At 46.1% G+C, this 22,302-nt stretch overlaps 1 protein-coding gene across 1 annotated transcript; it reads left to right on the top strand.

The window, feature by feature from the left end:
* Nucleotides 1-12,103: 12,103 nt before the first annotated feature.
* LACTBL1 (lactamase beta like 1) lies at nt 12,104-17,781 on the top strand (the record flags this gene model as incomplete). The annotated part of the gene is made up of 6 exons (XM_081341266.1): nt 12,104-12,209; nt 13,966-14,075; nt 14,709-14,866; nt 15,372-15,619; nt 16,314-16,419; nt 16,803-17,781. The coding sequence occupies 6 exons, from the start codon at nt 12,104-12,106 to the stop codon at nt 17,779-17,781; spliced, it is 1,707 nt and encodes a 568-aa protein (XP_081197392.1).
* Between the last annotated feature and the right edge of the window lie 4,521 nt (nt 17,782-22,302).

Genomic DNA, 22,302 nt, shown 5'->3' with positions numbered 1-22,302 from the left:
ACGCTTCCCTCCCACGATACTCCCAGTTGCAGCAGCTACGTTGGCCTTGCTGTTTGCCTGTGCGCGCCCCCAGCCAGCCGCCACCCCCCGCACCGACATTGTTCCTCTTCCCCTCTTTCGTTTCAGTTGCGAGCCAATGTGTCTGTGAAGCCCCCTTGAGGCGCCTGCCTCTCCCTCCCTGTTCCCCCCAACCCACTCTTGCCCGACTCCCCCCCCAGTGGCTGTGACTCCTGCCACCATTCCCCCTCACTCCGGTCCTGGCGAGAGAGCTGCAAGGCCTCAAAACCTGGGGAGCAGCCGCAGCCCACAGGCCCTGTGATCCCCCATCGCACGCTGCCCCCGCAGTGCCGCAGCTTCAGCCTGCCACCCGATTGGCTAGGGACTACTTATCCCTGCAGCCAACGGCCCAGGAGAAAGAGTGTCGGGTGAATTGGCAGTGCCAAAGGGCAGAGGGCCAAGGGCCATGGGTTGTGGTGGCTGGCTGGGGGAGGGCAGCGGAGGAGGAATGCTGCTGGTAAATGGGCTGAGGCGAGTTGCAGGGGGCGAAGGAGGAGTGGCCAAGGGTCCGTGCCTAAGCAACCCCTTCCCCTCCCGAGGGGGGTTTTTCAGTCCCTGAGTTACCACTCTGGGACACTCACCTTGAATGAGAAGGCGGCCAGTCGGCTCCCAGGCTCATTCGGTCCCTGAGCAGACACTCTGTGAGACCCACACTGGGAGGGAGACCTTTTCGGCCCCTGAGTGAGCAGCCAGGGCGAACCACACCCCCGGATGGAAGCCTCTCCCAGTCTCTGAGGATCCCCAGCTGACTCTCAAACTGGAATGGAATCCTTTTGGATCGCTTCCCTCCTACCATCATACCCTGAAAAATAATGTCAGTAGCAGCCAGATCTCTTAAAACCAAAAGTAAATCTGGTGCCTATGTTATGAGGTATTGCCTTCTCAATAAATTAATAACTAGATTTTTTTTGCTAGGGTGAGACATTAGGTCCTCAAACTGGAAAATAAATGTATGTGGCCCTTTTTAATTCTAGACATGGCCATTGAAACCATTAGTAGATTTCTTGCCTGGCTTAATTTAGGCATGATGTTGGTTCTTAGAACCAGAAAACATCTCACTGGCCCTTTTTAATGGTAGGTGTGCCGGTGATTTATAATAGATTTTATAGTTTTCTGCCTGGCGTAAATTTAGGCATGGCAATGGTTCTTAGAACCAGGAAAAAAAACCTCATTGGCCCTTTTAAATGACCAGTCTGGCCAGTGCTTGGTAATAGATTTTATAGTTCTCTGCCTGGCGTAAATCTAGCCATGGCGATGGTTCTTAGAACCAGGAAGCAAAACTCAACGGCTCTTTTTAATGCTAGGTGTGTCCGTTGATCTATAGAAGATTTTGTAGTTTTTGAGTGTTTGAGGATGAGGGGAGGAACAATGGCACACTTGCTGCCAAAGGTTCCTCGAAAGAGAGAAGACTTACTGGGCATGGCAGAGGAAGAAAGAAAAGAAGAAGAGAAGAGAGCGTGAAAATGTCTCCAGCTCAAGCCCTGTTAGCCTTTGGCTGTGGCGTGGCCTCCTACGCTGTGAGGTAAGTTTAGCCAAGTCTTGTACTCTTCAAACTTTTGGGATATGGAGGGAGGTGGATGGTCTTCCACCACTTGATGGTCCTTCCTAGGTAAGTAACACCTGCAACTCAGCTAATAGTAATCACTGTGTACTGTGCATTCTTAGGAGTAAAACTCCAACGGCAGCGGAAGTAATGTTAGGGTTTTTTTTATCTCAAAGACATGTACTTGCACCACCTTAGAAGACAGAAGACTGAGTCGTCCGCCTGAATCATCGATGGAAGAAGGAGGAATGGAACGCAAGAATGAATATGATCCCCATCAAGAATGCCCACAACTGACCTTTAGATGATAGGTTTTATACCATTCTTGCCTGCTCTAAATTTAGCGATGGCAATGGTTATTAGAACCAGAAATTAAACCTCATTGGCTCTTTTAAATGACCAGTATGGCCAGTGCTCGGTAATAGATTTTATAGTTTTCTGCCTGGCATAAATTTAGCCCTGGCGACGGTTCTTAGAACCAGAAGGCAAACCTCATTGGCCATTTTAAATGACCAGTGTGGCCAAGGCTTGGTAACAGATTTTATAGCTTTCTGCCTGGCATAAATTTAGCCCTGGCGACGGTTCTTAGAACCAAAAATAAAACCTCATTGGCTCTTTTAAATGACCAGTATGACCAGTGCTCGGTAATAGATTTTATAGTTTTCTGCCTGGCGTAAATCTAGCCATGGCGATGGTTCTTAGAACCAGGAAAAAAAACCTCATTGGCCCTTTTAAATGGCCAGTGTGGCTATTGATCGATCATAGATTTTATAGCTTTCTGCCTGGCGTAAATTTAGCCCTGGCAATGGTTCTTAGAACCAGGAAGCAAACCTCAACGGCCCTTTTTAATGCAAGGTGTGTCCGTTGAGCTATAGAAGATTTTGTAGTTTTTGAGTGTTTGAGGTTGAGGGGAGGAACAACGACACACTTGCTGCCAAAGGTTCCTCGAAAGAGAGAAAACTTGCTGGGCATGGCAGAGGAAGAAAAAAAAGAAAGAAGAGAGTGTGAAAATGTCTCCAGCTCAATCCCTGTTAGCCTTTGGCTGTGACGTGGCCTCCTACGCTGTCAGGTAAGTTTAGCCGAGTCTTGTACTGTTCAAAGTTTTGGCAAATGGAGGGAGGTGGATGGTCTTCCACTACTTGATCATCTCTTATGCCTAGAAAAGTAAGTATAACACCTGTCTCTGAGGTAATAGTAAGCAGAGTTTCCTGTGCATTCTTAGGAGTAAAACTCCAATGGCAGCTGAAGTAACGTTGATGAATCCAAACTGACCTGTAGACGAAGAAGAAGACATCAATAGTAAGACAGATGGTTTAATTCTTAAAACTGAAAGTAAACGTGATGATGCTATTTATTGCAATGAATATAGGAGAATATGTAGTGCTCAAAGTTAAAATGAGGCATCCTTGGTGCTCTCTGAGCTTGTAGACGTTTCATTAGCAAACTAGGGAACATCACCAGGGCTAGCAGAAGGGAGTCTGGTTTGCTGTCAGCTTATGTTTGAGTGGCTTCATTCAGTGTTGTAGAAAATAGTCTTGGTGCTTCTTTGTTGCGCTATATGTTGTTAGCTTCTTTGACCGTTTCTTGAGTGCGGTATTAGTTTCTTGCTATGGTGATGGTTTTTAGAACCCGAAATAAATCCTCAACGGCCCTTTTTAATGTTAGCTGTGGCTGTTGATCTATAAGAGAGGTTAGGGTTTCCTAGCTTTGCAGACTGAGCGGAGGAAGAATTGCACACCTGCTGCCAAAGGTTCCTCGAAAGAGACAACGCTTGATGGCCACGACGGAGGAAGAAACAAAAGCAAAAGAAGACAGAAGAGAGCATGAAAATGTCTCCAGCTGAAGCCCTGTTAGCCTTTGGCTGTGACGTGGCCTCCTACGCTGTGAGGTAAGTTTAGCCGAGTCTTGTATTCTTCTAGGTTTTAGCATATGGAGGGACGTGGATGGTTTTCCACTACTTGATCATCTCTTATGCCTAGATACGTAAGTATAACACGTGTGTCTGAGGTAGTAGTAAGCAGTGGGTACTGTACATTCTTAGGAGTAAAACTCCAATGGCAACTGAAGTGATGTTAGGTTTTTTTTTATCTCAAAGACATGCACTCTGCACCACCTTAGAAGACGGAAGACCGAGTCGTCAGCCTGCAGCGTCGATGGAAGAAAGAGGGATGGAAAGGAAGAATGAATGTGATCCCCATCAAGAACGCTACTTCACCAGGTTAATCACAACTGAGCTTTAGATGATAGGTTTTCTACCATTCTTGCCTGCTGTAAATTTAGCCCTGGCGATGGTTCTTAGAACCAGGAAGCAAACCTCAATGGCCCTTTTTAATGCTGGGTGTGTCCGTTGATCTATAGAAGATTTCGTAGTTTTTGTGAGGTTGAGGGGAGGAACAATGGCACACCTGCTGCCAAAGGTTCCTCGAAAGAGAGAAGACTTGCTGGGTATGGCAGAGGAAGAAAGAAAAGAAGAAAAAAGAAAGGAGAGAGCAAGAAAATATCTCCAGCTCAAGCCCTGTTAGCTTTCGGCTGTGATGTAAGTTTAGCCGAGTCTTGTATTCTTGAAAGTTTTGGGATATGGAGGGAAGTGGATGGTCTTCCACATCTTGATTGTCCTTCCTAGTCAAGTAACACCTGAAACTCAGCTAATAGTAATCACTGTGTATTGTGCATTCTTGGGAGTAAAAGTTGAATGGCAACTGAAGTAATGTTAGTGGTTTTTTTTTTATCTCAAAGGCCTGTACTCTGCACCACCTTAGAAGACAGAAGACTGAGTCATCAGCCTGCAGCGTCGCTGGAAGAAGGAGGAATGGAACGCAAGAATGAATATGATCCCCATCAAGAATGCCCACAACTGACCTTTAGATGATAGGTTTTATACCATTCTTGCCTGCTGTAAATTTAGCGATGGCAATGGTTATTAGAAGCAAAAAAAACATCCCCAACGGCCCTTTTTAATGTTAGCTGTGGCCGTTGATCTATAAGAGAGGTTAGGGTTTCCTAGGTTTGCAGACTGAGCGGAGGAAGAATTGCACACCTGCTGCCAAAGGTTCCTCGAAAGAGACAACGCTTGATGGGCACGACTGAGGAAGAAACAAAAGCAAAAGAAGAAAGAAGAGAGCGTGAAAATGTCTCCAGCTGAAGCCCTGTTAGCCTTTGGCTGTGACATGGCCTCCTACGCTGTGAGGTAAGTTTAGCCGAGTCTTGTATTCCTCAAAGTTTTGGGATACAGAGGGAGGTGGATGGTCTTCCACTACTTGATGGTCCTTCTTATTATTAGCTGCAACTCAGCTAATAATAAGCACTGTGTATTGGGCATTCATAGGAGTAAAAGTCCAATGGCAACTGAAGTGATCTTAGGGTTTTTTTTATCTCAAAGACATGTACTCTGCACCATCTTAGAAGACAGAAGATTCAATTGTCAGCCTGCATCATCGATGGAAGAAGGAGGAATGGAACGCAAGAATGGATATGATCCCCATCAAGAATGCCCACAACTGACCTTTAGATGATAGGTTTTATACCATTCTTGCCTGCTGTAAATTTAGCGATGGCAATGGTTATTAGAAGCAAAAAAAAAAACATCCTCAATGGCCCTTTTTAATCCCTGGCATGGCTGTTGATGGATTATAGATTTTATAGCTTTCTGCCTGGCGTAAATTTAGCCCTGGCGATGGTTCTTAGAACCAGGAAAAAACCTCATTGGCCCTTTTAAATGACCAGTATGGCCAGTGCTAATTAATGGATTTTATAGTTTTCTGCCTGGCGTAAATCTAGCCCTGGCGATGGTTCTTAGAACCAGGAAAAAACCTCATTGGCCCTTTTAAATGACCAGTATGGCCAGTGCTAATTAATGGATTTTATAGTTTTCTGCCTGGCGTAAATCTAGCCCTGGCGATGGTTCTTAGAACCATAACGCAAACCACAATGGCCCTTTTTAATCTTAAGTGTGGCTGTTGATTGATCATAGATTTTATAGTTTTCTGCCTGGCGTAAATCTAGCCATGCCGATGGTTCTTAGAACCAGGAAAAAAAACCTCATTGTCTCTTTTAAATGACCAGTGTGGACAGTGCTTGGTAACATATTTTATGGTTATCTGCCTGGTGTAAATTTAGCCATGGCAGTGGTTCTTAGAACCAAAAATAAAATCTCAGCGGCAGTTTTTAATGCTAGGTGTGTCCGTTGATCTGTAGATTTTGTAGTTTTTTAGTCAGGTTGAGGGGAGGAACAATGGCACATCTGCTGCCAAAGGTTCCTCAGTAGAGAGAAGATTTCCTGGGCATGGCAGAGGAAGAAAGAAAAGAAGAAAGAAGAGAACATGAAAATGTCTCCAGCTCAAGCCCTGTTAGCCTTTGGCTGTGATGTAAGTAACACCTGCAACTCAGCTAATAGTAATCACTGTACTGTGCAATCTTAGGAGTAAAACTCCAATGGCAACTGAAGTAATGTTAGTGGTTTTTTTTTATCTCAAAGGCCTGTACTCTGCACCACCTTAGAAGACAGAAGACTGAGTCATCAGCCTGCAGCGTCGCTGGAAGAAGGAGGAACGGAAGAATGAATATGATCCCCATCAAGAATGCTCACAATTGACTTAGAAGAATCCCTGAAACTATATGAGACTTTTGGTTCTAAGATCTGGCTGCTACTGACATTATTTCTGAGGGCATGATGGTGGGAGGGAAGCGATCCAAAAGGATTCCCTTGCAGTTTGAGACTCAGCTGGGGATCTTCAGGGACTGGGAGAGGCTTCCATTCGGGGGCTGCTGACTCCTCCAGTGTAATTCGCCCTGGCTGCTCACTCAGGGACCGAAAGGGTCTCCCTCCCAGTGTGAGTCTCGCAGAGTGTCTGCTCAGGGACCGAAAGAGCCTGGGAGCCCTTCGGCATGGCCAATTCACCCAACCATCTTTGTCCCAGGCCGTTGGCTGCAGGGATAAGTAGCCCCCAGCCAATCGGGTGGCAGGCCAAAGCCGTGGTGCTGCGAGGGCAGCGTGCGATGGGGGATCGCAGGGCCTGCGGCTGTTCCCCAGGTTTTGAGGCCTTGCAGCTCTCTCGCCAGGACCGGAGTGAGGGGGAGTGGTGGCAGGAGTCACAGCCGCTGGGGTTACTGGGGGTGGCAGTCGGGCAAGAGTGGCCTGGGGGGACCAGGGAGGGAGGTGCAGGCGTCGCAAGGGGGCTTCCTTCACAAAGACACATTGGCTCGCAACTCAAACAAAAAAGGGGAAGAGGAACAAGGCTGCTGCTGGGGGGGTGCCGGGCTGGGGGCTCACAGGCTAACAGCAAGCCCAGTGTAGCTGCTGCAACTGTGACTATTGTGGGAGGGAAACGCGGACACTGTGTAAGGGCTGGGTGACTGCTGGAACTGCGAGCGTCGTGGGAGGGAAACGCGGGCACTGTGTAAGGGCTGGGTGACTGCTGGAACTGCGAGCGTCGTGGGAGGGAAACGGGCACTGTGTAAGGGCTGGGTGACTGCTGGAACTGCGAGCGGCGCGGGAGGGAAACGCGGGCACTGTGTAAGGGCTGGGTGACTGCTGGAACTGAGCATCGTGGGAGGGAAACGCGAGCGCTGTGTAAGGGCTGGGTGACTGCTGGAACTGCGAGCAGCGTGGGAGGGAAACGCGGGCACTGTAAGGGCTGGGTGACTGCTGGAACTGCGAGCGGCGCGGGAGGGAAACGCGGGCACTGTGTAAGGGCTGGGTGACTGCTGGAACTGAGCATCGTGGGAGGGAAACGCGGGCGCTGTGTAAGGGCTGGGTGACTGCTGGAACTGCGAGCGTCGTGGGAGGGAAACGCGGGCACTGTGTAAGGGCTGGGTGACTGCTGGAACTGAGCATCGTGGGAGGGAAACGCGAGCGCTGTGTAAGGGCTGGGTGACTGCTGGAACTGCGAGCAGCGTGGGAGGGAAACGCGGGCACTGTAAGGGCTGGGTGACTGCTGGAACTGCGAGCGGCGCGGGAGGGAAACGCGGGCACTGTGTAAGGGCTGGGTGACTGCTGGAACTGAGCATCGTGGGAGGGAAACGCGGGCGCTGTGTAAGGGCTGGGTGACTGCTGGAACTGCGAGCGTCGTGGGAGGGAAACGCGGGCACTGTGTAAGGGCTGGGTGACTGCTGGAACTGAGCATCGTGGGAGGGAAACGCGGGCGCTGTGTAAGGGCTGGGTGACTGCTGGAACTGCGAGCGTCGTGGGAGGGAAACGCGGGCGCTGTGTAAGGGCTGGGTGACTGCTGGAACTGCGAGCGTCGTGGAGGGAAACGCGGGCAAAAGCCACGCTGGCCTTGCTGTTTGCCTGTGCGTGCCCTCACCCCATTGTCACCACTCACACCAGCCTTGTTCCTCTTCCCCTTTTTTGTTTGAGTTGCGAGCCAATGTGTCATTGTGAAGGAAGCCCCCTTGCGATGCCTGCACCTCCCTCCCTGGTCCCCCCAGCCCACTCTTGCCCGACTGCCACCCCCAGTAACCCCAGCGGCTGTGACTCCTGCCACCACTCCCCCTCACTCCGGTCCTGGCGAGAGAGCTGCAAGGCCTCAAAACCTGGGGAGCAGCCTCAGGCCCTGCAATCCCCCATCGCACGCTGCCCTCGCAGCACCACGGCTTTGGCCTGCCACCCGATTGGCTGGGGGCTACTTATCCCTGCAGCCAACGGCCCGGGACAAAGATGGTTGGGTGAATTGGCCATGCCGAAGGGCTCCCAGGCTCATTCGGTCCATGAGCAGACACTCTGCGAGACTCACACTGGGAGGGAGACCCTTTCGGTCCCTGAGTGAGCAGCCAGGGCGAACCACACTGGAGGAGTCAGCAGCCCCCGGTTGGAAGTGTCTCCCAGTCCCTGAGGATCCCCAGCTGAGTCTCAAAGTGGAAGGGAATTGTTTTGGATCGCTTCCCTCCCACCATCATACCCTGAAAAATAATGTCAGTAGCAGCCAGATCTCTTAAAACCAAAATTAAACCAGGTGGCAGACTTTAATACGAGGTATTGCCATCTCTCTAAAATGTGACTTTTTATCCTTAAAATATTGGATGATATTTTTATGTATTTTATCTTTTATGTTTTGAATTGTACAAACTGTTGCCGTTATGCTTGGAAGATGTGATGCTTGTGTTAAACAATAAAGTATTTGAAACCACTTTCAACTAGATTTGTAATCCTGCAGTGAGGCGTTTGGACCTGTTTGGCACTTGGGCTTCTGCCCTTTGCTGAAGTCACCGGCGATCGTCTTTTGTAAGGATTCGGAGTCTTGGTGTATTCAGAAATGTGCTGTTCTGCCAAAATAAACTTCCAATGAAATTACGTTTGCGCTTTTCATGAAATTATTTTTGATTTCTCTCTCTCTGTCCAGTAACCTTTTCTGCTGTACCTTAGGAAAAAAAAATGCCATGGACCTCTATGGCCACAGGAGGGCAGCACTCCCTGCTTTGCCATCCTCAGTGTCCTATTAGAAATGAAGTTTTGGCTCCTGGAATTATCTTTCGTATTCCTGACGGCCTCTTCTGGGGCTGCTTTGAGCTTTCATCGAAGGAAGGAAAGGAAAGGGGGGAAAAAATGAGCCACTCCAGGGCTTCTTCGCCAAATGTTACAGCACACACCGGCCACAGGAGGGCAGACTTTGCTGCTCTGACTAAACTCAGTTGTATGGGTGTTCGATTAATACGTGTATTCCTTTATCTAAGGTGTATGCTAAGTGCCCCTAAGAAAAAAAGCATGGAGTCGTAGGAATCATAAGTCCCTAGAATTCTTGATCAGGGGTTGATGAATGGTGTCCATAAGAGGGCAGACTTTCCTGCTTTACCAGCTGGGTTTGGGGTGAAGAGAATCAAAGTCCTGCCAGAAGACCTCCCAATTGCTGTCAGTACAGCCTCCACAAAATGGTGCTCGTGCCGCCTCTGGGGTGTGTGCCATAGGTTTGCCAACACTGGTCCAGGGTCTCCTGCCTGAGCAGGGGGTTGGAGTAGAAGACCTCCAAGGTTCTGTTCTACTCTACTCTAGTTTCTTCTCATAATTTGCTCTGAACCCCAGCTTTTGAGATGTTTCCCTAAAACCATCATATAACATCATTTCTGCAGGATTATTCCCATTAAAATTGATGAAAATATAGACAGGAGTTAGTTTTAGAGGCATACAAACCTGCTTAATTAGGAAGCTGCGTGCATCGAAAGGACAGTCCTTTTTCTGGCTGGCAGATGTTATTAAAAGGGATCAACTCCAGCAGATGCTTAAAGCAGCCAGACAGATTCCAGATTCGAATTAGGAGAAGTTTGCCCAATTTTGCAATTACACATTCCTCAGTTGTACATAATTCTGCTTTGAATTCCTTCTTAGAGGACTGTACTCAAAGCCTGAAGTCCTTTTTAATCAACTTTAAATCTAATAATAAAGTGTCAGAAAACTATCGACATGTCTGTCCTTCAGAAATCAAATCTTTGCCTCCTTCCCTTCCTTCCTTCAATGACCAATCAAGAGTTTAATATGGGAAGTCCCTAATATTTACAATGGAAGAAGGAAGGAGGAAATTGTATAGCTGACCAGCAGAGGGCGCCACAGACTTGTGTATTTGCCATTCCTTAAAAGCAGAAACAGACCCGTAACTGGATGAAGCTGAAAATGGATCACAAACCTGGTTTGTTTGTTTTTTCTGTTTTGAATGACACATAAATTGAAGCATCGTTCTCAGCAAATAAAGCAATAAAGATAATGGAATGGAATGGAATAGCAATAGCAACAGCAATAGAATGAAGGGTAGGATAGGTCTCTGTCTCTCAACCTTGGCAACTTTAAGATGTGTGAATTCCCCAACCAGCATGAAGTATATTACCTGTGCAAGAACCCCCCCCTTCTTAATTTTTTAGGGGGGTCCCTTTCCATTTCTTGCCTGGATGGGGGAACAGGAATTTTCTTTCCATTCCTAGCTCTTTGCAGTCTGGTAATTTAGGTCTGCACACAACAGCTTGTGGCGGGGAGCTTAGCCACATAAATCTGGATTTTGCTGTCTTCCAGCAGTAGATTGCAAATACTCAGAACTGGGCAATAGAAGTGGAGAGGCAGGAGGAAACTCTGCTTCTACCGAGCCCGTCGCCCACCTCCCTTTCCCTCTGAAGCTGGCAGAAGGAAGGCAGATTCCAGAGTCATGGTAAGTCCATCTCCCACAGATGTTTGGGTAGGAGGGCAAGGAGAGGAGGAGGAGGAGAAGGGGAGAATTCTGCAATTCGGCAACAGGTAAGGACCGATCACACACACAACACACACAGAATCAACCCTTGGCCTTTGGGGACCATCTCGCACCCAGAAGTTCAGGAGGAAGTGAGTGGCTTTGCCAGAAGAGTCAAGAGGGAAGAATCAAGAAAAAGGATAGAACATACAATAATAGAGGTCCTTTCCAGCTCTTATTCTGTTTGATTGATTGATTGATTGATTGAAATGGTCTAGGGTCTCCTGCTTGAGCAGTGGGTTGGACTAGAAGTTCTCCGAGGCCCCTTCCAACTCTGCTATTCTGTTATTCCGTTGTTCTCACTAAGTTAGAGACTACAATAAAGCGTGGTGCCACTTTGAGCGGTGAGTCACAAACCTACGACATGTTTAAAAGCAATAATTCCCCCACACACACCTCCTGACACATTTTACATCCGTTATCTATAGCCTTATGGCCTTATCGTGGTGGTGATATAAACTCTATTCTCATGATGGTTGCATCACCCCGATAACCCTTAATATTGATAAGGCAGGTGTGGCCTTATCTGAATTGAAAGGCGGAGATTTCTAGATAATCCCGATTAGGATAGGTACGTGGGAACGGTTGTGAGTTATGGGGCGAAGAGATGCTGTCTAGGGCAGGGGTCCCCAACCCCCGGACCCCTTGCCCTAGGAACCATCCCCTCTTTCCTCCTCTTGCCCCCCACCCCTAGCCAACCAAGGTCAGAAAAGAAGTTTTTAGATTAGATCAAGCGTAAGTTCAATCAATCAAAATAGAGCTAGAAGGGACCCTGAAGGTCTTCTAGTCCAACCCCCTGCTCAGGCAGGAGACCCTAGATTATCTAGTCTCTTCTTTAACATTTCCATTGATGGAGCACCCACAACCTCTGGAGGCAACCCGGTTAATTGTCCTCACTGTCAGGAAGCTTCTCCTCCGTTCCAGGTTGCTTCTCTCCTTGATGGGTTTCCATCCGTTGCTTCTCATCCTGCCTTCAGGGGCTTTGGAGGACAGGTGGACCCCCTCCTCTTCTTTGCAGCAGCCCCTCAAATACTAAAACACTGACATCAGGCCCCCCTAGTTCTTCTTTTCTCTGAACTAGCTAGACCGGCACGCAGCTCCGTTACTTTCTCAGCAGCATCCCAGGGAGATACGGCAAACTTTTAGTTTCCCCTGAAACCTGCAGTCCCCCTCCCTCCCTAGAGCTCAGGGCAGGCTGGCGCCAAGCGACGGTAAAGGGCAAGCGTGAGTTGGCAGCTGGCCTTCTCTCTTCTGTCCCCATCAGACCGCCATTAGGCTGAGCTTCTTCCGCTTCTCCACCATGGAAGGGAAGGTGGTCCATGTGGCACTCCTGGTCGTCTTCCTGCTCTTTGTGGCCATGACGGGCTGTTTCCTGTGGCAGTACAGCCTCCCCAAAGCGATGTCCAGTGAGTACAAGATCCATCACAGCTGGTGGGTTCGTGGCGCATTGAAATGAGACCAAGGGCGTTCTCCACTTTGCTTCTCCATGTTTCGCAGCACGTTCCTTGGAAGATGGGACACGTAGTACGTTCAACCCTGCTAGTCAGAAACTGGTTGAAAGGAATATTTGCAAAATGAAGGCAATGCCCAACAAAGTTATCTCCATTCGGAAGAAACACATCAAAACTTAAAATGTGATTGCCATCTAGAACAAAAATAATTCTCGGGTACGGATGTAGTAAATTACAAGTGTGTAAAAATGAAAAAAAAATAGCTGAAGACTGCCTGTACTGGCCTTTATTTTTAAAAAAAGTCAATATAATAATAATAATATAATAATAATAATAATAATAATAATAATAATAATAATAATAATAATAATAATAATAATAATTTTTTATTATTATTATTATTATTATTATTATTATTATTATTATTATTATTATTATTATTATTATTATTATTAATAGTTGGAAGGGACTTTGGAGGTCTTCTAGTCCATTCCCCAATATTAATTTAAATACATCCGGTGATCTGAATGAATAGATGATTCCATTCTGCCCGTTAGCACAGCAATGGCCCCTGAATTTTATTTATTATTGATTGGATTGGTTCACCTTAGCAACCAATAATGAAAAGGTTCTCAGGGTTTTTCCTAAACATCTCATCCTTTAATTTAATTTACTCGTCAAGGACTAAAATGAAACCTGAGCAAAAGGGAGGACACAAAGCATTTATTGTCACGCAGAAAAAAAATCACTTAATATGATTCAGGACCCTTGCAGGTTGATTAATTGTGTTTAATGTGGCTTTGGTTTTAAACGCTGCAAGGTCTAATTCACTTTAATTGCTATCCTATTGATAATATCCCGGTTCGTTTTGGACCAAATTGGGTGTTCATTGGCCTCTTTTAAAATATTGGGCAAAAAAACCCTCATTTAAATATGCATATTTAATGGGGTGGCGACAGTTGCACGTCAGGCTAAATCAGACGCTAATTAAATACATAAAATCCCAGCTACATAAAAATGAGGTCAGCCCAGATCTGGCAGCCTAAATAAAAAGATAAACTAAATTGACAGAGAGATGAATGTTATTCCTCCATATTCATTCATATCCATCCATATTCATTTCATTCCTTCCCCCTCTCTCTTTCACTCTCTCTCCCCCCTTTCTCCATCTCCCTTTCCTCCTCTTTCTCTCTCCCCCTCTCTTTCTCCCTCCCCCCCTCTCATTTATGATAGGAAGCTCCGTCTAGCATGCTTGCTGATTAATTTTAATCTCAGTTGGCTTTTTATCTCCAATTACCAGATCCGGCTGCACAAAATCTGGAACAATGCTTTCTGTACCGCTTTGGTGCACCAGACAACCAGATTATGGAATTCTAGGGCTGGAAGGGACCTTGGAGGTCCTCTAGTCCAACCCCCTTCTCAAGCAGGAGACCCTAGACCATTTCAGACAGATGAAGTTCACAGGTCTTAAAGTTGAGTTGAGAAACACGCTGCTTCAGCCGTCTTGTAGACCTGTACCTCCGGGCCACTTATAGTTCAGCCCAACCTGGTTCTGGTGCTCCTGTTTCCACATGGCTCTCCAACCCACCTGGACCTTCTCAGGTGGGGTGACTTCACAAAGCCCATAATACTGTGAATATGGATTTCCATAAATGCTTCGACTCACATTCCTGCCCTTAGACCCTGTTCTCTGCCCTGGTTCTTCTGCTAGGCTCCGTCACCACGGACACCCAAGCAGCAGCAGCGGAGATGTGTCCCCGTTATCCAGATCCTGTCCAACTGGACCACCCCATCCCCATCCTGAAGGACGCTCTGGAAAAGGTGCGTTGCAATCAAATGGGTCCAGTTATTTCCCGACAATTAGAACAATTAATCAGCGGAACAACTTGCCTCAGTAAGCTGTGAATGCTCCAACACTGGAAGTTTTTAAGAAGAGACTCGACAGCCATTTGTCTGAAATGGTATAGGGCTTCCTGCCTGAGCAGGGGGTTGGACTAGATGACCTCCAGGGTCCCTTCCAATTCTATTCTAGTCTAGTCTAGTCTAGTCTAGTCTAGTCTATTCTCTTTGAGGTTTTTTACATAATATTTCCAGTGCGTTATTATATGTCACATTTTATGACTTTAACTGCTGTAAATCAGATGAAAGAGGGAGTAAAGCATTTGGAAAGCTGATTCAATTCTAGTTTGCTGAATAAGTCATTGTGGGTTGAGTTCCCACAGCACAGTTACATTAGCTGTCTTGACACATCACGCTAAACTGCGGCTTGTTTTTTGAATAAGCTATGGATGATTGGGTTCCCCCAACAAGCTATCCAGAAACAATGATTGGCAAGCGGCCTTCACACTAAGCCAGAACAGTATTATGGGAATATTAGCCATTCATTCTAGCCATAAGCGAAATAGAAGTCTGAAAATTTTATTCCTTGCTTTCTGGTCCCCAAATTCCCTCTAGGTGGACACTCTCCTCCGGCACAAAATCCGCAATCCAGGCCTCCCAGCTTTGTCCGCCATTGTCATCTACAACGACACCGTCTTGTGGACCGGTAACTTTGGGAAACGCAATGGATCCAGTAACCTCTCCGGTCTTCCCAACGAATATTCCATTTACAGGTGATTTGGGGTTTTTCTCAACTGGAAGATGTGGGAGAAGGATCAGGAGCCCGAGCGTGCGTCTTTTTTGCACTGCACTGGTTCTAGTTGCTTTCCAGAAATTCAGACATGCAAGCACCAACTCTTGAGGGGGACCTTAGATGTGAGAATGCCCGATTCCTTAGGGAATCACGATTTTCTCCTGAGGAAAATCAATATTTTCTACTGCTTTTCCTCTGCTCTGTTTTAACTCAAAGCCCGGAGGTACCCTTCTCTGCTGCCTTAAAGCAGAGCTATTCATTTTGTAAAATATTAACAACATGGACTTAATTTGGAGAACAGAGGAGAAATGAGGATTACAAGCAGGGCGACCCGCCTGCCCACATTTGCAGCCTCGTGGATTTGTGTGTGTGTGGGGGCGTGGGTTTCTTCCCCCAACGTCTCCGAAAGCAGAAACGAATTGCTGCTCCAATCTTGTCTACTGTGCTCTTTTATGCAATTGTGTGATTTTGTACCTCTGTGTTAGAATTGGAAGCATCTCTAAGCTGTTCCTAACCATCATGCTGCACAAGCTTTGGGAGGAAGGAAAGATAAATTCTCTCGATGATCCGTTGGAGCGCTACGCCCCCAATTTCTCCATTAAAAACCCCTTGGGGCACCTCAAGGAATCCAAGCAGACGTACTCGGGGGACGGTCCAAGCTCTTTCGAGGACAAAGCTCTGCCCCCCAGGCCTTCTTCGGTCACCCTGAGGAGGATGGTCAGCCAACTGTCAGGTAGGAAAAAATTGGCCAAGCAAGAGGTCAAGACGATTAGGGGACTGGAGACTAAAACATACAAAGGACGGCTGCAGGAATTGGGGGTGTGTAGTTCCATGAACAGAAGGACTAGGGGAGACATGATAGCAGCCTTGCTCCTACAAGAAAGAGGGGGGGGTCAACCTCTTCTCCAAAGCACTAGAAGGCAGGACAAGAAGCGACGGATGGACACTAATCAAGGAGAGAAACAACCTGGAATTAAGGAGGAATTTCCTGACAGCACAATTAACCAGTGGAACGGCTTGCCACCAGAGGTTGTGGGTGCTCCATCATTGGAGGTTTTCAAGTAGAGATTAGAGAACATTTTGTCTGAAAAGGTCTAGGTTTTCTTATCTGAGCAGAGGGTTTTATACATATATAGCCTGGAACAGGGGTCTTCAAACTTGGTCCTTTTATGACTTGTGGACTTCAACTCCCAGAATTCATCAGCCAGCGAGGAATTCTAGGAAGTCCACAAGTCATAAAAGGGCCAAGTTTGAAGACCCCTGGCCTAAAAGATGAGGTTGCTTTCAGGGGTTGAAAGGAACGTACAAAATTATGAGCTAAGGTAATGCAATCCAAGGAAATATCTCCCACCTGGCCCTCCCCTGCTCCCTTTTCTGATATTCTTCGCAAGGGGACCCCATGTTCATCGGGTCTCCTGGTCCTTCAGGTCTTCCCAGGCGCCTGCGGTCCACCAGCCTCGTGTGGAAAGGAACCACCCGAGAAGCACTAGCTCTTCTCCGAGATGACGTCTTGGTGGCTGATCCAGGAACCCGGTGAGCAGAAGGCCTCAGTTGACCTTGTTCATCTGGTTGTGTTGCTCAGGGCTGAGGGTTTCCAACCTGTGCCCAGCGGTCCCTATATTCAGAACACAGGATGCTAGAGTTGGGAGGGAGCTTGGAGGTCTTCTAGTCCAACCCTCTGCTCAAGCAGGAGGTCCTTGGCCATTTCAATCATGCTGGCTCTCATGCCTAAGGCAGGACTAGAACTCTCTGTCTCCTGGTGATTCACCCAAAGGCACCCAGCTGGACTAGAACTCACCACCTTCTGTTGATGGGCCCAAGGTTACCTGGCTGGCTGTCGTGCCTAAGGTGGAACTAGAACTCACTGTCTCCTGGTGGTGATGGACCCAGTAATCCTCTCTGCTTTTCCTCTGCAGGTGCCATTACAGTAATCTGGCCTTCTCGCTATTGGCTCACGTTTTATCTGAGCAAGTTGCCAAGGGCGACTACCAGAACTGGGTCTCCGAGAGCATCCTTGACCATCTTGGGATGGAGGACACGGGCTTTGATCTCACGCCCAGCCTCCATTCCAGATTGACCGTTGGCGTCTACGGCAGTGGAGAGGTGGCTCCTCTCTACGACCTGGGCTGGTACAGACCTTCTGGACAGATGTTCTCCACCGCTGCTGACTTGGCCAAGTTAGCCATGGTCTTCTTGGGCACCTATCACCGGCATCTTCTGGAGCCGGAGACTCTGAAGGTCATGCTGACCCCGCTCTTGAAGTGCCCCAGGGACTACTTCGCCAACAAGACGGGCACCCCTTGGGAGATCAACGAGCAGAGGGACTACGACCTCCTCCGGAAGGACGGGGACATCGATGGCTACTCGGCTACCTTCTCCCTTATCCCCAAACTCCGCCTGAGCTTCATCCTCTTGATGGCTGGTCCTCGCCCCCAAGGAGGAGACCTCGTAACCCAGACCTACGAGTACCTGATTCCCTCGCTGGAGTCTGCCTTCCGGGAAGTCAAGAAGAAGCTCAAGTCTCCTCCGAGTCCTGCTCCCTACGTGGGCTACTACACCTTCTCCAACTTGACCTTCTACGAGATCAAGGTGGGGCCCCAAGGAGAGCTGCTTATGCAGCAGTTCGGACCTCACATCGAGAAGGTCATCCCTGAGAACTACCGGACGATTCAGCTCCATCACCTGGAAGACCGTACCTTCCAGATGGTCTTTGAGAAGGAATTTCCGTGCATCCTGAAGTTAGGGCCTGCCTCGATTTCCCTCGAGGCCCAGGACGGTCAGCTTTTTAACTTCTACCCGTTTGACCCCAAGGGACTGTCTCCTGGGTTTGACGTCCCAGGCTTGAACACCTACAACATCCTACGTCTTCAAAGGAAGCCCGTCTTCTCTTCTTAAGATAAAAGATACTTTTCCTGCTTGGGAGGCTGAGAAAGGAAGAGAACCAGCCCCACCCCAGAATTAGCTGAGTATTTTATCCTGAATATTTTCAAACATTTGACTGAGATGGTGTGGGGTTGGACTGGAGGACCTCTGAGGTCCCTTCCAGCCCTATGATTCTTTGATTCAATTCATGTTTCCCTTTTCTCACGGTTCCTAGGATCTGGGCTTCCTGCCTTCTTTCCCACAACAATAGATAACATCTTGGTCCCGCCTTACCAAGACTATGGAAAGAGTTACTCAAATTCTCCAAAGCCCCAGAGGGCAGGAAAAGAAACAACAGGTGGAAACTAATCAAGGAGAGAAGCAACCTGGAATTAAGGAGGAACTTCCTAAGAGTGAGGACAATCAACCAGTGTGGGCGCTCCATCACTGAAGGTTTTAAAGAAGAGACTGGACAGTCACTTGTCTGAAATGGTCTAGGTCTCCTACCTTGAGCAGGGGGTTGGACTAGAAGACCTCCAGGGTCCCTTCCAGCTCAATTCTGATTTCTTCCGTGAAAATGCTGACAGCCAGCTGAAAAAAGTCCTAAGCTGGGTGACTTTGGGCCAGTCTCTCTCCCAGCCCAACTCACCTCGCAGGGCTGTTGTTGCTTTTTGTGGGAAAAATAGGAAGAGGAAGGAGTATTAAGTAGCTTCGCTGCCTTGAGTTATTCATAAAAATGATTTTGGCCGGAGATAAACAAGTAAAAACAGAAGTGGGTGGTCAGCATCTTGCAGCTTGACCCCCCGCGAAAGAGAAGCGACGCAGGGGGAGCCCACGAGCCTCCTGCACTGACCTGCATTTGGATGTTTTATCTCTCGGATGAACAAATGAAAGTCGTGGCCCAGCCTTGCGTTTGTGAGCGTGCAAAGCTCGTTAAGAGTTTGGGGGCAGATTAAAAACGGGACGATCATCTGATCAGGGCTCAGCTCCAAATCACAGGATTACGGGGGGGTTGGGGCAAAAGTGGGCCCTCGGATTAAAAATGTGCATCGCGTTTCGTTTTTTTAAAATCCCCATCAGATGTCATTGAATTGTTTCCCAGCACGATCCCGAAATCTCAAATTTGCAAATTCCCTTCATTTCAATTGCTAAATCGAACTGATTTTTAAACAGCCTTTTTTTTGTAAAGTGAATTGAACGCTGGCGAGGATAGAAACCAATGAAAAACGAAAATCGAACAACCAAAGAGTAGGATAAAATACAGCAGATACAGCATCTAAAACGTGACGGTTACAGGTAAACGGGTCCTGTCCTTAGCGGAGGGTTGGGCTAGATGATCTCTGAGTTTTTCCCTTTCAAGAATTACTCAGTGATAACAGTGGTGAGAGCGGCTTTTGAAAAACCTGCAGTTGCAAATTAAGTTTTTGTTTTGTCCTGTTCTGAATCCATTTAGATTCCAGGCTGCAAAACTGCCAGGTGTTTTAGTTTGCAAAGTCCAAATTGGGAAATTGGACAGAAATTGGATGGACCATAAAAGGGAGAAGCCAAGTGATTCAAACATCCATCGGCTTAGACTTTGACCCATTTCATTTCACAGGTGCCAGGCTGAAATTGCTCTACGTTCAACCAGCTGTTGGCTGTAGAATTATTCCTGCGTAGGAGTCTGCAATAAATCCTGGATACGGGTGTGGCTTTGAATTGACGAAGATTCTCAGCGGTTAATCATGAACAGGAGAGTTTATTTGATGGCGGCATCAACGCGTATGCCCCAAAATGATTCGCGGGTCTGCCTTTGCGCTCTTATAAATAAATTAATGTTCATTTTATCTATGGGAGGGGGGCTTTGTTCGTTTGTTTTCTCTCAACTTTGTCCATTTAAATTTTGTGCGGCTGTTTTGTTTTTTTCCCCCTTCAAAGCAAAGGAAACACGGGTGAAAATTCACAGGGTAAACGGAGACGTATGTTCGGAAGGCAGTGTCCCCTTTCACTACGCAATAATCTGTTCTACAGTCTGCAAAATTCACGTTTCGACTTAATCCAGATGGATGGATGGATTGGTTGATTGATTATGTGCCATCTAGTTCACATCATCTCTTAGGAACCTCAGGGAGGTTGGGAGGGAGGGAGGGAGGGATGGAGAGAAAGAAAGAAAGAAAGAAAGAAAGAAAGAAAGAAAGAAAGAAAGAAAGAAAGAAAGAAAGATAGAAAGAAAGAAAGAAAGAAAGAAAGAAAGAAAGAAAGAAAGAAAGAAAGAAAAAGAAAGAAAGAGAAAGAAAGAAAGAAAGAAAGAAAGAAAGAAAGAAAGAAAGAAAGAAAGAAAGAAAAAACCTTGGATTATTATTGCACATATTTATGTCCTATCTTGTCTAGGAGACATCCATCTAGTGAATTTTAATATCTCCTAACAATTCTGAAGTAGACCAGACTGAAAAAATATAGCCCAAAGTCAGGAGGAGAAGGAGAAGGAGAAAGGCAAGAGGAAGAAGAAGAAGAAGAAGAAGAAGAAGAAGAAGAAGAAGAAGAAGAAGAAGAAGAAGAAGAAGAAGAAGAAGAAGAAGAAGAAGAAGACGACATTTCTGGGAAACGAAATTGGTCTTTGAGAACAATTGTAGGCATCCATCACACCGAGTTTTATCTTCAGAAAATATGATCTGGTGATCCCTGTTACCGAAAGTTCAATATTTGCATCTCAAGAGGTTCATTTCCTCTTTTTGGCAGAGAGAGAGAGTTGCGTCACTCGGACTGGGAGTCTGGTTGAAAAACAAAAAAACAATAAAGATTTAGACACAATTTACAACCAGCCCAAAGTGACAGGCAGACCTTTCAACGGGTGTGATTCGAGTCAAAAACGAATCTCCCGCAATCTTGATCTTATTTGTCTGGCGAGATGCGTTATCAAGATCCAAAAGTTTCAAATTGTTCGTTTTTTTTAATTGTTTCCTTGGTAAAAGTGTCGTTCTTGCAGATTTTAAAATTATTATCATTTCTGGAAAGCGTTAGAGCATTCAAACCTTTGCTTGAAAGGGTGTTATGTACTTTATTGTGTAGCAATAAAAAAACACCAGAATTGGTGATTTATAGTTTTGATGATTAGATAGTCCAGATCATAGAAAGAACATAGATGTAATTTTAGAGCGAGAAGTTAAAATAAATACGAACTTATAACTGCTTTGAAGGATATCTTCAGTTCTCCACATCTATTTTCTTTCTTTTGCAAATAATTTTATTGGTAAATACAAAATAACACAAAGGGGGGGAAACGGGGGAGGGTAAAAAAAGAGGAACTTGTAAAAGGTGGTAGGGAAAAAAAAATCCTGAAACAAATATATATATAAAGAGTATTTTTTCCCCAGTACAGATACAAAACATAGCAATATTTTGTTCTAAATTATGTAAATATATTAAAAACTATGCAGAGAGAGAGAGAGAGAGAGGGAGAGAAGAAAGAGAGAATGAGAGAGAGATGAAGTTACATGGAGAGAGAGAAAAAGATAGAGAAAAAGATAAAGAGAGTTCAAGATAGAGAGAACAAGATAGAGAGAAAGAGATAAAAAGAGGGAGAGATAAAGATAGGTAAAGAGAGAGAGAGAGAAAGAGATAAAGAGAGAGGGAGAGAGAGAGAAAGAAAGAAATATTTTTTTCCAATGAAATTTCTTGACCTTTGTGTAAAGTAATATAATACTTTTCTTATATTCACACCATCTGTTGTTCCAGTATTCCCTTCTTGTAAGTTTATTATTCTTTTCTTTTTCTTTCTGCAACTCGGATGACAAACAATTTCCCCGGTTTATTTGCAGATCCAACATTTCTTTGTTTGGCATAATTCATCTTTATTTTGCAGGAATCACGACCTAAGCAAATATCTGGCTGGCATTTCCCCGTCTGGCCCCGAATTTAATCCACTATTTTTTTTAATCAGTTTACGTTTTTAAGAGTGAATTGCCTGATGTTTCCAAAACAAAAAAGCAGAGTTGTGTTGAATAATCAGCTCAACGCAATTTCCGACACGCTCGTTCATCCCCACAAACAAAAACTGCAGTTTGGGAACAGCTTTTAAGAGCGCAATAAAAATGTTCATGATGTTCTGGATTGGATATTGAGTTTTAACACTTGGCCAGCTGAATATAAAGTAAGTCCTTTCTCCAGACTTTGCACCCCTGAGAAGGAGGGAGGGAGGAGGAGGAAAGAAGAAGGAAAGAAGGAATGGTGATGGAGAAGGAGAAGAAAGAAGGAAAGAGGAGGAGGAAAAGGAAAGGAGATGAAAGGAAAGAAGGAAGAGGAAAGGGAAGGGAGAGGAAGGAGAAAGAAGGAGCAGTAGTGATGGAAAAGGGGAAGAAAGAATGAAAGAAGGGAAAAGGAGAAGGAGGAATAATAATAAGAATAAGAATAATAATAATAATAATAATAATAATAATAATAATAATAATAATAATAATAATAATAATAAGAAGAAGAAGAAGAAGAAGAAGAAGAAGAAGAAGAAAAAGAAGAAGAAGAAGAAGAAGAAGAAGAAGAAAGGAAGGAAACCCTGTACCATTTCAGACAAATGGCTGT

Source organism: Vipera berus (assembly GCF_964194415.1).
Source record: "Vipera berus genome assembly, chromosome: 17".
Classification (NCBI taxonomy): domain Eukaryota; kingdom Metazoa; phylum Chordata; class Lepidosauria; order Squamata; family Viperidae; genus Vipera; species Vipera berus.
The sequence above is the reverse complement of the archived record's forward strand: the minus strand, read 5'-3'. Positions and strand labels throughout refer to the sequence as shown.